This window comes from Columba livia, chromosome 1 (genome assembly GCF_036013475.1).
Source record: "Columba livia isolate bColLiv1 breed racing homer chromosome 1, bColLiv1.pat.W.v2, whole genome shotgun sequence".
Taxonomy (NCBI): Eukaryota; Metazoa; Chordata; class Aves; order Columbiformes; family Columbidae; genus Columba; species Columba livia.
This window is the reverse complement of record NC_088602.1, coordinates 102,225,204-102,239,514: the sequence shown is the minus strand read 5'-3', so window position 1 is coordinate 102,239,514 and position 14,311 is coordinate 102,225,204. Positions and strand designations below refer to the sequence as shown.

The 14,311-nt window shown below is 35.6% G+C and overlaps 1 protein-coding gene across 21 annotated transcripts in view; it reads right to left on the bottom strand.

Moving 5' to 3' along the window:
- The window catches only part of DMD (dystrophin), a 1,272,535-nt gene that overhangs the window by 758,300 nt on the left and 499,924 nt on the right, over positions 1 to 14,311 (bottom strand). For all 21 annotated transcript variants that reach the window (XM_065049958.1, XM_065049956.1, XM_065049960.1 and 18 more), the window contains 3 exons: positions 7,991 to 8,092; positions 7,785 to 7,892; positions 2,471 to 2,650 (listed from right to left, as the gene is read on the bottom strand). In XM_065049958.1, the coding sequence (XP_064906030.1) occupies positions 2,471 to 2,650; positions 7,785 to 7,892; positions 7,991 to 8,092 (390 nt within the window). The remainder of the gene's footprint in view (positions 1 to 2,470; positions 2,651 to 7,784; positions 7,893 to 7,990; positions 8,093 to 14,311) is intronic.

Genomic DNA, 14,311 nt, shown 5'->3' with positions numbered 1-14,311 from the left:
TCTTTAGTTTGAGAAGGTATTCAGTACAATTTAGTGAAGCATAATGAACTCACCAAAGATGGGTTTAGAGTTTTGAAAAGCTATGCATCTAATCTGAGTAAGTTGTCCTTGTCCTTGATTTCATTGTGTGGTCAACGAAGGAAAGCTGACATTTTCATGATGAGGACAAACTGCTTTTCAAAGGTTCCTCTCTCTTACCCTTGCCATTCACTCATTTGTAGCAGAAGCTTCAGCCATGAGTTCTGATTAGATGCTTAAATTCAGCAGCAATTAATTCAGTTAAAAGTGGGAGGACTCAGTCTACTTTCTGCACTTTTCCTTTGGGATGTATAACTGCTTCCTAGCTGGAGAACCAGCTTTGAACTGAGGTTGAGGTTGTCTTTTCCATTTAATTTCTTATTTTGTTAACAGTTTTATCATTTAGTGACACGTCAGTAAGAGGAAGGGGAAATAACTAATGACAAAAATGCATTTATGAAAGTACTATAAGAATTATTAATGAATGGAATAAAGTTCATTTTTAAGTCAATATATATGTTTGATTAATAAAATGTGCATTTTCTGATAGATTTTTGTGAAAATGGTGTATTTGACACCGTCTTCCAACTCCTCTGCCCCCAGTTCATGATCAGAGATAGTAATCGTGTCTTTTAGAGCAATTTTTGCTTTTGCACTCTAAATGTGTAAATGAGCTTTGTAATGAATAAATGTATAAACCCCACGAACATTATCTGCCCTGCCTAGACGGAAACACATGGCGAAAAGTACACAATCAGTATTTCACAGAGGACTTACCTAAACTGTGTAAAGTGCCCTAGGAAATGGTCCTTCAGTCAGCACTGAATGTGAAATGTCTCCAGAACACAGAGCAATATACCCACAACAACATCCCAACTCTGTGCCAGGCAAAGCAGTTTCTCCTTGGAGGAAAAGCTTATAAATGGAAGTGTGCTGCTATGATAACACACTTACACTGTTTTGAGAATTCAAAGCACCTCCCACCTTTGCTGCTTTATCACGTATGGATGTAGCCCCAGGATTGCTCACTTCATGAGCAGTCTATCTTTTCAGTATTCAAGGCTCCTTTTTCAAAGCTAGTATCTGCTTTTAGGACTGATCAACAATCTAAATAACTCTCAAACATTTTGGCATGATGTACAAACTTCTTCAAATCATGTGACCCTAACCATCTCAAATTAAAAATGCATCTCCAGATTTTCCTCTCTATTGAAAGAACAGGCTTTGTACAGCAAACATACAAGAGCTAAATCAGATTTTCAAATGTTATAAATGCCATGTAGCATAAGCTGTTTTTTTTCCCTCCTGTTACTAAGCAAAACTGTACCCTTTCCCAATTTTCTCCTGTTCTCCCAAACTGTTTTTTCCAACTTCAGCTACACAAGAAGCTGTATCCCAGAGCAAACAAAAAGATTTGGGTCCGAGTTGGAAACAAGGTTACTGAGAGGTATTCAGATCACTACAGGAAGTATAGCAGCTTTCATTTAATTACTCGAACATAAGTTGATAGAAGCATTAGTATGTAGCAACAAAAAAGTGCAGCATGGTCAAGGAAATTGAATCAAACTGACCAGAACAATTAGTTCTGGTCCTGTAGGAACAGGACAGAGGTGCACGCAGTAATATGCGACTCTGTGTTGTCATTAAAATTCTTAAAGTCCATTTCCATTTTAGAATTAATACAATGATAGCACAAAAATAACTCAGTACAAATGAGATAATGGAATGGAAAAAAAGTGAGCTGATTTGGGTTTAAATCCAATAAGAAAGAGATGCTGACAGATGGCTAGGAAAAATAAATGATGATGTTTTTCAGAACACTGATTTTCTTATCTGTTTTTAAAAAAATGTGAAGCTTTAAAACCGTAGATTCTGTTTTTTAATATATTACAGTTAACATAAAGAAGCTGGGCAAAATAATAGTGGAATGTATTCTGTTTTCATTGGCATTATGGCTACAGGTATGGATTGATTTCTTTATTTTTCCAAGAAAGTTCTCTTTCTATGACATTTCTTTTTAATCTGTAAATCAGAATAATCTGTAAGCAGAAATAAAACTTTCACAGTTGAAAAGAAATACAAATAATTTCTCTTTAACTAGCGAACAGTTCTTATACTAATTTCAGACCAAGTTCTGTTCCACAGAGCCATAAAAAACAGTGCATTCAAAGTGGCCAACTATTATAGGTTAAAAATAAATTAACTGGAAAAAGTATTTTCATTATGGATTGTATCATCCCTGAAGACATAGTTAACAACTCAAGAAAGTGACCAACACTATAAAGAGAGATCAAAAACTAAAAAGATAAATAAAAATCTTGAAGTTTGAATTACAGTTCTATTATGCTGTCCTAAAAATAAAATGTCTTTATCAATCATGCAGGGAGGAAAAACAAAAAACAGACAAAGGCTTTGACTGTCTCCAACTGACCAAACGGTGATTTTAACACACCTGATTAGAAGTGCTCTCCACCTTCTGTACAAGGTTGTCCCAGCGCTGGGCAAAATTTTCAAGACGACTTTCCAGCTTTTGAGCCACTGCTTTATTTTTCACAGCTACAAGGAGATCTTGGCTGAGCGACTTCAGCTTACCCATCATTTGCCTTTTCATTTCTAGATCTCCTTTTAGCATCTGTTAAACAAAGGAACAGCAGGAGGAACAGTAATTCACACAGGAAAAACAAAACAGAAAAACACCACCAAAAACAACCTACCAGAAAAAAAAACAAAAATAACAACAACCCCCAACAAACTTAGGAGAAAAATCCTAAAGAGTGCATCATAAAGATCCAAAAATCAATAAGTGTATTTCATACAAACTCCTATACGTCCATGCTCTTGCTACTATAAAAACTGCTGGTAGAGCTGACACCCTGGAATGGACACATCACACTTCACAAAGCAATATGACATCCCAGGTGGAGCAACTCTAGCAATCACAGCATGCCTCAGGTGACAACATAAATCAAAAAGCTAACAGCTGTGTCACATTAATGACCTTAAAACTACACTAATGTTAGCAACTATATCAAAATTCCAAACAATATTTCTTTAAAGTTTTGGTGTGCTTAGTCATATATTGCATATTAAAACTCACTGGGAAAAAAAAAAAAACACCCTGTTACTAGAAAAATAATATTTGATCCCAAACCAGGATTAAAACAAACAAACAGACAGACAGACAAGAAAAAAAAGAAAAAAAAAATCAAAGAAAATGAGTTTGGTTTTGGCACTATTGAAGAATCATATATTTCTCATCTTCCTCAGATCTTGGCATGCTCTTGTTACATGGCAGTAACCTCCCAGGGGATGGTGAAGCCCTGGCAACCCCAGGAGCTCTGCTGAGTGCCAAGGACAGGGCCCTGCAGCTAGAAGCCTGGAAACTCTCATACACAACAGCTTGAACCCATGGATGCTAATGCAGAAGGAGAAATTGTCAGTCTTCATATTTGTACTGCAGTAAACTGCCAAGGGTTCTCACAGGATGTATAGATCCTGAGATCTATAAATGCAAACTTCTCTATGAAGTAGGCTCTTCCACAGCTCTAGGTTTCACCCATGTTTATTTTTTAATGACTCCACTGGTTTACTCCATTGATTCTCATACCTTAAGCATTCATTCTCTACACCCTAACCTGTGCTAACCACAGCCAAATTTTGAACTCCTTGTGAAGCTGAGGATGGCAATCTAATCCCCAAAGCATGAAAGGAAAAATTAAACAAATACTTAGACAACAGAATTTAGTCTACATATACTTTCCTGTAGCCTTGTCATCCAAAATTGCCATCTAAAATGCAGTTCAGGCAACAAAAGATTCAGCCTTTGTAATCAGTACTCTTCCATTCAGATGATGTTTGAAACATCACAATTAGATACAGTTAATATCAAAATTTAAGTCGACATGTCCCTAAGAAATAGCTGATAACACACTTTAAGAATCTGTTTGCATAATAGCAGACCTCACAGGAGCAGATTACATGTAAAAAAAAATTACATTTTAAAATTTCAAGGATAGTTATATTTGACTTTTTTTTCTTTTTTGCCTTCAGTGTCAGAAAAAGATCATGTGAAAGTCACAGCAAACACTAATTCAAATAATCAAAAATGGCACCCTATGAAACTACTGAACAACAGTGTTTTATTTCCAGTCTTCACAGCTGACAAGAGCTGTCTAATACACAAATGAGTGCAGCATCAATCTCAGATACATGGAACACAATCAGTAAGTGAAACACTAGGAAAAGAAGGATGCTAAAACTTTCTATGTCAAAGTTACTGCTCACTACTACCTAACACGCTTTTATGATAGCTACAGTTAGCCTGTAAAAATATACTGTGGGATCCTGTTTTCACATTTTCTTACTGAAAGCCTGTTAATATGCTATTTAAGCAATAATATGCTCTAGTTTTGTATTTTTTTTTTCCAGTACAAAATAGACCTAAAACAGGACTGAGCTAGCAACAAGATAAGTAATCTACAAATCTGCAAGATTTGCTTTACGAAATCAATTATGAAATAACTCAGTCATAACTTCCATCAAGTGCACACTGTAAACTCTGATATTTGAACACTATAAAGTGGTTTCGTTATTTGTTGGCACTGTGCATTTTACTAGTTGTTTTTTGTTCTCGTGTTTTTCATTATTCCTTAAATATCAACAAAAACTTTGCTCATCGTAATATTCTAAACAGTACCATCTGCTTTAAAGTAATTGTTTGGCTGCTAAAAGATTTGTTCCATTAAAAGTACTGTAATATCTAATTTATCTCTTCTAATAAGTAAAGTAACTTGCATTAAGTGAGGAAAGATAAGATTTAACTCTGTATTAATGGAATACTTACCATAAATATATAGACCTAGATATTGTATACCTTTGCAGGATATCTCAACATGTTTTATGAAAAAGAGGAGTACCATCACCTCCATTTTACAGGATGCAAAACTTAGGCACAGGACATGAAAACAACCTATCAAGCCTGAGCTATAAATGGCATTAAAATTTCACCTCAGTCTGTCCACTTATGTGTACATTTTCAGTTCATCACATCCTCCAGCTTAGTCCATGCTCTCTGTCACCCTTTGCCTTGTGTAAGAATTCAGATACAATTATAGAGACAGTGAATAAATGATATGTGGATTTTTTTTTTTTTTTAGAAAGCAACAGCTATTTTAAGAGCCAATATTAATACATGCACAAAGCAGTAAAGCCTAAACAGTTTTTCTGACCTTTAGACTAAGCAGCTCCCAAAAGAGCGTTAATGACAAAGAAGATCAATTTTCACGTACAAATACTAAATGAATCTTCTGAAACAAGCCATTTGAGATTATTAAAACACACACATTTCTTGGTAAAAACAGTTTTATTTAAACCAAAATTCTTACAAATAGTTATTATGGGCACAGTGTGTAAATCAAGAAAAAATCTAACTGACTTGATATTCATTTAAACACAACATTAGAACTGCATGGACTACACTGAACAAAAATATATTTTACCCATTTGTTTCAATCATAATGAAAACTTGAGTGCTAAAACTGAGGAAAAAAAGGGGACAACATCTGTACTGGTTTTACATGGAAAGATTTTGGCACCTGGGATATGCAAAACTGGCTTCTTTGAGAAGACACCAGAGGCTGCCCCCATATCACATAGAACCAGCTCCAGATGGCTCCAAAACAGACCCACCACTGGCCAAAGCTGAGCCCATCAGTGTCTCCAGTGTTGCCTCTGTGATAATATCATTAAGAAAAGGTAAAAAAATGCTGCACAGCAGCTGTAAGAAAGGAGTGAGAAGAATGTAAGAAACAGCCTTGCAGACACCAAGGTCAGTGAAGAAGCAGGGGCAGAAGGTGCTCTAGGAGCTGAGATCTCCCTGCAGCCCGTGGTGCAGACCATAGTTAGACCAGCTGTCCCCCTGCAGCCCATGGAGGTCCACAGTGGGGCAGAGATTCACCTGCAGCCCATGAAGGACCCCACACCAGAGCAGGTGGATGTCTGAAGGAGACTGTGACCCTGTGCTTTAACTTGCCTCCTTCTCCTTGTTTGGGAGAATCACATCTGAGAAAGAATATACAGAAAACTAATATTTGTTAATAATGGTGAACCTGCAGTCAAATCATTACAAAGGATTAAATTTTGTGGAAAGTCATGTTTGTTTATACTAAGTCAAATAATCAAAACTGGGGCTGCAAAAATCTTCCAGCAATCCATGTATAAAGATTTTGGTTCAGGAACAATCCCAGTCTTTCTGATTACTCAAAATCTTTATTACTGTCTGAAAACACATGCATGCTGGTTATCATTTTAACAAATTTTGGCAAACGAAAACTTACTTTTAAGCAGTAGTAGTGCTTATTATCATAAATATTGTTGTAACTAAAATTGACAGCGTATTTCCCCCTACTTGAGAAACAGGAGGTAAAAACACTGTGGAGAAAACACTGATGTATTTCTGCACCAGTGAGTGCTAGTTAAATCCTGCTTCCTTCAGAAGTATCCTGAAATACAAATTTGCATGAAAACTACCAGCTAGTCTTTCTTATTTCACCTTCTCTTCGCTACTATGTGAGGTAATGAATAATATATGCAAGAATTGACATGTTTTTCATACTGTGAACAGCATCTCAACAGACCTGTTTCACTTCAGGCACTTTAGAAGGCATAGGGCCTTGTAGGAGGGTTGTAGAATTTCAAATGAACAGTCATAATGCTAAATGGTTTAATAAAATACCTTCAGAAATTTCCTTCAGGCTTAAGAGACTGAGACCTGGCTAAATATTGCCACATTGTGCCTATAAGACAGACAGGAAAAACAGGCTGGAGGGTCTTATGCCATATCATGATATCAAACTTAAAATTCCTGATGGAAACAATTAGACAACTGAGGGTGTGAGCTATAACATTGTTAAGAATATAAATATTTTTGTATTAGTAAAAGAATATATGTCAATTGCCTGACAGACTCACCTTTACAATTCTGGAATAGCTGGCCTAATTATCAAGGTGATTTTGTACCACAGCTTCTCCTTTACTACATCCAAACATATCTCAATGTCCAGAATAGCACAGACCAAAAGGCAGACATGATCTGCACAGCAGGGTTAGGACACTATGATGCCGTTTTTCCCTGTTTCTAAAAATCGGTCCAAGAGTGGAAGAGATTCCCTGACAAGAATTTTGATTAACAATGAAGATCCTATTTACAGCAACAAAATTTATCAAAAGCAAGGACATTAATTTTTCTTTCCTCGAAATGCATAAACAGTCATTGTCACATATAAAAACAGCACATACCATACCATTTTCTCTACAAACATCCTAAGGCTACAAAACCATTTGCACGTCTAGGCTGTGACAAATTTTCCACCTCTACAGGCAGTCAGACCTACAGTCCCTCCATAAAGGGGATGCATAGCAGAGTATTTTCTGAAGAGTGATGTAGCAGAGATGTTGAAAAGGGCACATTTTATGTATGTAACTAGATTCCCAAGATGCCGTTCAGCTGTAGCTGTAAAGTAGTACTAATGTCAGCTTTTCACAACTTTTGAGTCTTCAGCTTTTTCAAGTTCAAGGAATACATAACAGGTTTTGCTGTATGAAAAGTACTTACTCCCATGCATATATACTCAGTCTCACACATAATATATACATCAATAGTATGAACAAAGAAACTTTCAGTATATATGTATAGAGATAAAGCCACTGGCACACAGATTCATGAGTAAGAAAGCTGAACATAAAATAAGAGAATGAAAAATACTTACAGTTATTTTGCGTAGATTGATCAGCATTTCATTTTGATCTTTAAAGCCTGTTGTATGAATTTTGCTCACAGCATCCTCTTTCTCAGTAAGCCATGCATCAAAAAGGCACTGAAAGAAAATTGGAGAGAAGAGAATGAAAAGTTAGGCCTTTCCCAGTGCAATTTTTTAAAGGAATGTTCCAATTTATAACTGCTAAAACTACTCACCTGCTCTTCTGCAAAGTGTTGCCATTTACGAAGAATATCTTGCAGAAGGACCCATCGGTCTTCTGTCCATCTGCAGATGGCTGCCCACCGTCTTCCAAAGTGCTAGAAAGAAAGAAACATACAACAGAGGTTTGCATTTGTTAATAGACAGTCTGATTTTCCCATGGCATTACAAATTTTTGTGAAAACACTTTCACAATTCACTTTTAACAGTCTTAAGCCCTTAAAATATGTTGCATGTCAAAGTGAAATGGATCTTATCACCATTTGAAATAGCATAAACATGGAGAGAAGAGGAAATCAATAGAGACAAACAAAGAAACAAAAACAACAAACAAACAAAAAAAACAAATTAGCAGTAATCTACAGACACATTATTTTACCATGAAGTCTTTGGCACTATGCTCTCAAAACAAACTCAGTTTCAAAACTTTACAATGCCCAAACTGTAACTACTTGCAATCTAATTGTAGTGGCCTAAACATGTGATCAAATCCAAAGAGTAACACACCAGAACAAATCCTATTGAGGTTTCCCAGATATTTGTAGAATTTGCTATTACATACGTTTAAAAATTACACAAAACACTACCTTGTTCTGTTTCCCTTTTTTTTTTTAATTGAAATAAAGGATTATTATTTTCTTTTAATTTCCTAGTAGTCTTTATTGAAAAATGCCTAAGACAGAGCATAAGACTTAATACTGCTGTGACGGTGTAACATGATATAAAGCTTTTATTGCAACAATTTACAATTATTAATTATCCCTGAGCATCATAAGTAAATTATTCAGCTTCTCCCCCCAAGAAAAAAAAAAAAAAAAAAAAAACACAACACCCTCTATTATCTGCAAGATATATACTGCTGCATTTTTTATTTTTTTATCTATTTCAAAAGCATGTCTTGACAAAAGGAAAAAAACTTTCCTACTTTTCTCATATTTATTAATTTACTCGATGATCCTTATCAGTCCCTTCCAACTTGCGATATTCTATTATTATATATTTTCATATTTATATATTTTTCATAGGGATTATAATTTAATTTTAGCAAAAATGCAGCATCTAAATAGTGGATTTTTAAACCCAATGGATTAAAATTCTAACTGTATTTTCTATCAGGAAGGACAGACTTTTACTTTCCACTGCCAAGGAAATAAAAGGTAAAATTTCAGGATGTCATTTGAATTTGTGCCTTTACCAACTTCACGTCAAATTAAAAAATGAGCAGATACCACATTTTCAATTTAGTGAACACTAAAACCATAATAAATCTTGCAGATTAAACAGGTAGTTGTCATGTCATTGAGTTATATTAGATATTGGCTCAAATCCTAAAAATGAAAACTACCTGTAACTATATCTATCTCCAATCAAGTAGCATATTAATACTAATTTACAGACATGCAAATTCTTAAACAGCTCAAATACAACATACCGTAATGAACAGAAGTATTCCTTTTCAGTTGCTATTACTAGTTAACTACTGAAGAATCCTGTTCATGATTAAATGAAGTCATAAGAAGGGGCTTTTTGTTGTTCTTTAACAAGGTCCAAGCCTCAGTATCATAGAATCACAGAATGCTTTGGGTTCGAAGGGACCTTAAAGATTATCCAGTTCCCACCCCCCTGCCATGGGCAGGGACACCTTCCACTAGAGCAGGTTGCTCAAAGCCCCATCCAGCCTGGCCTTGAACACTTCCAGGGATGGGGCATCCACAGCTTCTCTGGCCAGCCTGTGCCAGTGCATTCCCACCCTTATGGTGAAGAATTTCTTCCTTCTCTTAATACCTAATTTACAACCACACTCTTTCAGTTTAAAGCCATTATCACTTGTGCCAATACTACATGACCTTGCAAAAAGCCCCTTTCCAGCTTTCTTGTAGGATCCCTTAGGTACTGGAAGGCTGCTATAAGGTCTCTCTGGAGCCTTCTCCCTTCCAGGAAGAACAGCCCCAACTCTATCAGGTTGTCTTCATTTTCCCTATTTGCCCACTATCACAGGAGAAAAATCTATTAATTTGTAAAATTATATATATACAGATGGTGAGGTGAATCACATTTGGTTGTTTTGATACCTGATTTACAGTAAGGTTTATGGATTCTAATTATGTATTTCATTTTAAAAATACATTTACAGTTTTTACTGAAGGATTCATAAATCATTCAAAAGCAAAGGTTTGGGCACCTCTGATTTAGATTAATGATTTTAGAAAAACGTTTTCATGACCAGATGACTCTCCACTGGTAATGCAGGTGTAGATCAGAACAAATTTCACTGCGCAAATTTAACCAATATATGCATGGATGCAGAGGACAACTTTGCATTGTAGAAAACAGACATTAATCTACACAAATATCAAACTATCTAGTACTAATTTAATAATCATTATCTATTTATTATTAAATAATCAATCATCAATTAATTACATGGGATGGATAACATATTTGAAATAAACTGAAAAATAATATTTGAATAGAGTAGACTTTTTTTTTTCCTCCTTCTGAATCACTGCACAAATACTGGTTATAGAATATAAATACTATTTTTCTGAACTTTTCAATGAGAAACCCTAAATATTCTCTATTAGAATACAAAGTAAACTGAAATAAATTTCAGATATACCACCCCATACAATATAGTACCATATTGGGTACTTGGGGAAGGAATATCTACAAAGTTCAGCCTCATGTGAGCTATAGAGTCAGTCTCAGGATCATTAAACTTACCTGGCTCCTTTTCTACCACTAACTGCAATTCAGCACGGTTCCATATGTATACATACCACACATAACCACCCATAAATCAAGTAACTACACATAATGAATGTACTAGTCCTTGGTAAAAAACCATGATTTTCGTTGATTTCTATGACTGCAATAGTAACTGGCACACACATAGGTGTATTGTCATATATGTTCTCAGTTACTTAATTTCTCCATATGTGTCAGCATGTTGTATTTGATTGTTTAAATTTATGCTAAACATAGACTAAGCCTCAGGCTAGTTCCTTATTTTTACGTCTATGCTACTTTTTACGTAAGACTTCTGTATCAGCATTCTTTTGATGTTTTATAAATAAAGCAATAAATTTTTTTCTTTATAAAAAGTATTTTATAAAGAACTCTTACACCTGAGTAGTTTTTAAATATCTCGCATTCAAGTAGCTGACTTTTTCCTTAACATTCCTAGCAAAGAAATACATTTTGTTCTCAACATCAGCAGTAACATCTTCGTCAACTTTCTTTTAATGTTGTGATATACCTTGAAAAATACTTTTTGTTTGCTCATCTAGAAAACACCAAAACCTCAAGAGTACAAGATCAAATATCTGGCTTGGGATTTCCTGTGAGAAACACGGTGATTTTCATACTACAGCAGTTTTGTTACATCAGTTAAAAAATACTGTTTTCAGCATATGATACCCGAGAGCCACAAACCTACCTTTTTTTGGTCTAAATAGTTTGACAGGACATTTTATTTTAATAAAACAAATTATTAAGTAACTGTACTGATAAAAGGATTGATACTGTGACCTGCCTTAAACCTGTTATTTCCCACAAGAATTCATAACAACCATGACACTAAGATATATTCTTTGGTTCAATAGATTTAAGACACAAAGTTTGCAACTGAATTCAAAGTAAAAAGTAAAATGCCTCTTTTTACAGCCCCAGTTGGAATTTTCAGAGAAATCTGCATGTAAAAGATTTGTTGTTTTTTGGTTTTTGTTTTGTTTTGTTTTGTTTTTCAGTATTGAGAGTGTTCTGAAAGAATATTCTTTATGACTACAAAAAGCAGAACATAAAATATTCCTAGTCTGTAAAAAGGTCAAAGTAAGAAAACATGAGAATAGAAGAAGAAAAGTAAAATCAACACAACTCTTGGGAACCGTAGAGTGATAGTATAAAAAGTGAAATAATGTGCCTCAAGTCTGCCACTAATAGAAGAGTTTGTTTGACAGGTGCTTTTCTAATAAAGGAAGTCTGTCCTCTCCTTAAAGAAATGAGAATTAGTGGAAATATGGTTTGTCTATATGCCAAATCAATTAAAACAAAAAAATATGTAGCACACTCACAGAATTTCTCCCACATAGCAATAAGCAGCAAGTTCTTTAACATTCTTCAGTTATTTTGATGTACTCTTACAAAAACTACCCACACATCATCTTCAATCAAAGGACAGTACCCTGAATAATATGAATATATAATAGACAGTGTAAATTACAGTTTTAGCTCCTTTCCCTCAGCAGGGGGGAAAGGCCATCAAGAAGAGTTGACACATTTAATGCAGATCTCTTTCCAGCACAGACCCTGACCTGGAGCCTGGGGAGCACTCTAATTTGAGATAGCCCACAAGAGTCTTTATGGGACCTCTTGTCTGCTGGGTATAATTAGAGAAAAAAACTCCCTGCCTTCATGGCTTCTGTATGTTATTTCCCTGGTCTGAAGATAATTTCCCACACTTTTCTGAGAAACAAGTCAGACTACTTGAACAGATTTGCTAGTGTTAAGTTGTCTGATTTTGTAGCACTAAATGCAGATTTGAGCCTTACTCAGCAGCTGCCTTTCTGATGAGGCTCTGGATTGAGCCTAATGGCATCTAGGAGTTAAAAGTTTAAATAGCCAGTTCCCAGCAGCAGCATAAGCAGATAGAGCCTCATAATATGTCGCAGACTGATATGTCAAGTAACCAAGTCATGTAAAAGTAGTTTTAACATCCACACTCACCTCTACTAGATGCAATCGCTCAGACTATCTCAGGGAAACTGCTATTTGTAAAAGAAGCACTGTAATTGCAGTTACTTTTATTGTCTCAAGCAAGGTTAACTTTTCTGCAGATAATATGTTTCAGGGGACACTATTGGCTTCTATGCCATTAACTAAATCTTAAGAGCTTCTACGATGTTCATCTGAAGACAGTAGATTCTTGTCATCCTGTTGAGAGTTTTAAAATCTGTAAATGACCTTTCTATGGCTTCTAACATTGTTTTATGCAGATGCATGGATAAATATATGCACTATATAGATGTACATCTACACATATGAAAATATTTCAGGAATCAAACATCTCAATCCTTTTCAAAAAGAAAGACATAACTGAATTGCAGCTGCTTGGAAAATGCATCCTTGAGTGTTATACATTAATAACTGTTCACTTTCCTCCAAATCGGATCCTGACCAGCATCTCACTCAGGTGGTCTTATTAAGCTCTTTTGTCTGACAGTGTATGCTCTTACTTTGTTCTCCTTTTAAAAAAGTCAGATTGGCAGATACAAGCTTTGACTTTGCTCCGTTGTGCTTTTTGTCAAATTCTCTAGTGGTCATGCCTACTAATACATCCTATCTCCTGTGCTCTTATTTTGTTTGCAATGGCATGAAAAAAAAATAAAATAAAATAGAAATCCAAACAATCTTTCTGTACACTCAAAAAAAGGGAGATGTAACATTTTATTAGGATAGTAAGTGGACTGTGGTAACTCAGTTCTCCTGAGTGTAAAAGTATGAAAGATTGCATACATCCCTGTTGCAGTTTAACCTGACAAGCAGCTAAATACCACACACAGCTGTTCACTCACTCTCTCCCCAGGCCACTGGGATGAGGGAGAGAACTGGAAAAAAGGTAAAACTTGTGGGTTAATATTAAGACAGTTTAATAGGACATTAAGGGAAAACAATAATAAACTACAACAATGGTAATAATAATAAAGGAATATATAAAACAAGTGATGCACAATGCAGTTGCCAACCACCCATCAGCGAATACCCAAACAGCTGCTGAGTAGCAGTTCCCCCAGCCAGCTTCCCCCAAAATATACACTGATCATATGATATTGAATATCCTTTTGGCCAGTTTGGGTCAGCTGTCCTGGTTGTTCCCAGACCCCTTCAGACTTGTGCATCTGGCATGGTATGAGGAGCTGAAAAGTCCTTTACTGCTAACAACACCTAAAACATCAATGTTATCAACATTATTCTCATACTAAATCCAAAGCACAGCGCTATATCAGCTACTAAGAAGAAAATTAACTCTATCCCAAGTCAAAACTAGGACAATCCCTAACACCCTAAACTCCATAGCTTTACATCTGTATTTTGTTTTTATTAATATCTGTAATGCTGGTACATATTGTTTGACTTCCAGAGCAATGGGATTATGAAACTTTTCTTTCAGATATTCTCTAAGACAGTGTAATTCAATGAGGGGACTGAACAGCAGCTGGACTGTTCGACGCCACCCTACGCTCTGCTCAGAGCATACCTGGGCTGCAGGCTACACTGCCTTGGCATTTGTCCTACTGGAATCTTTCAAGGAATGTGCT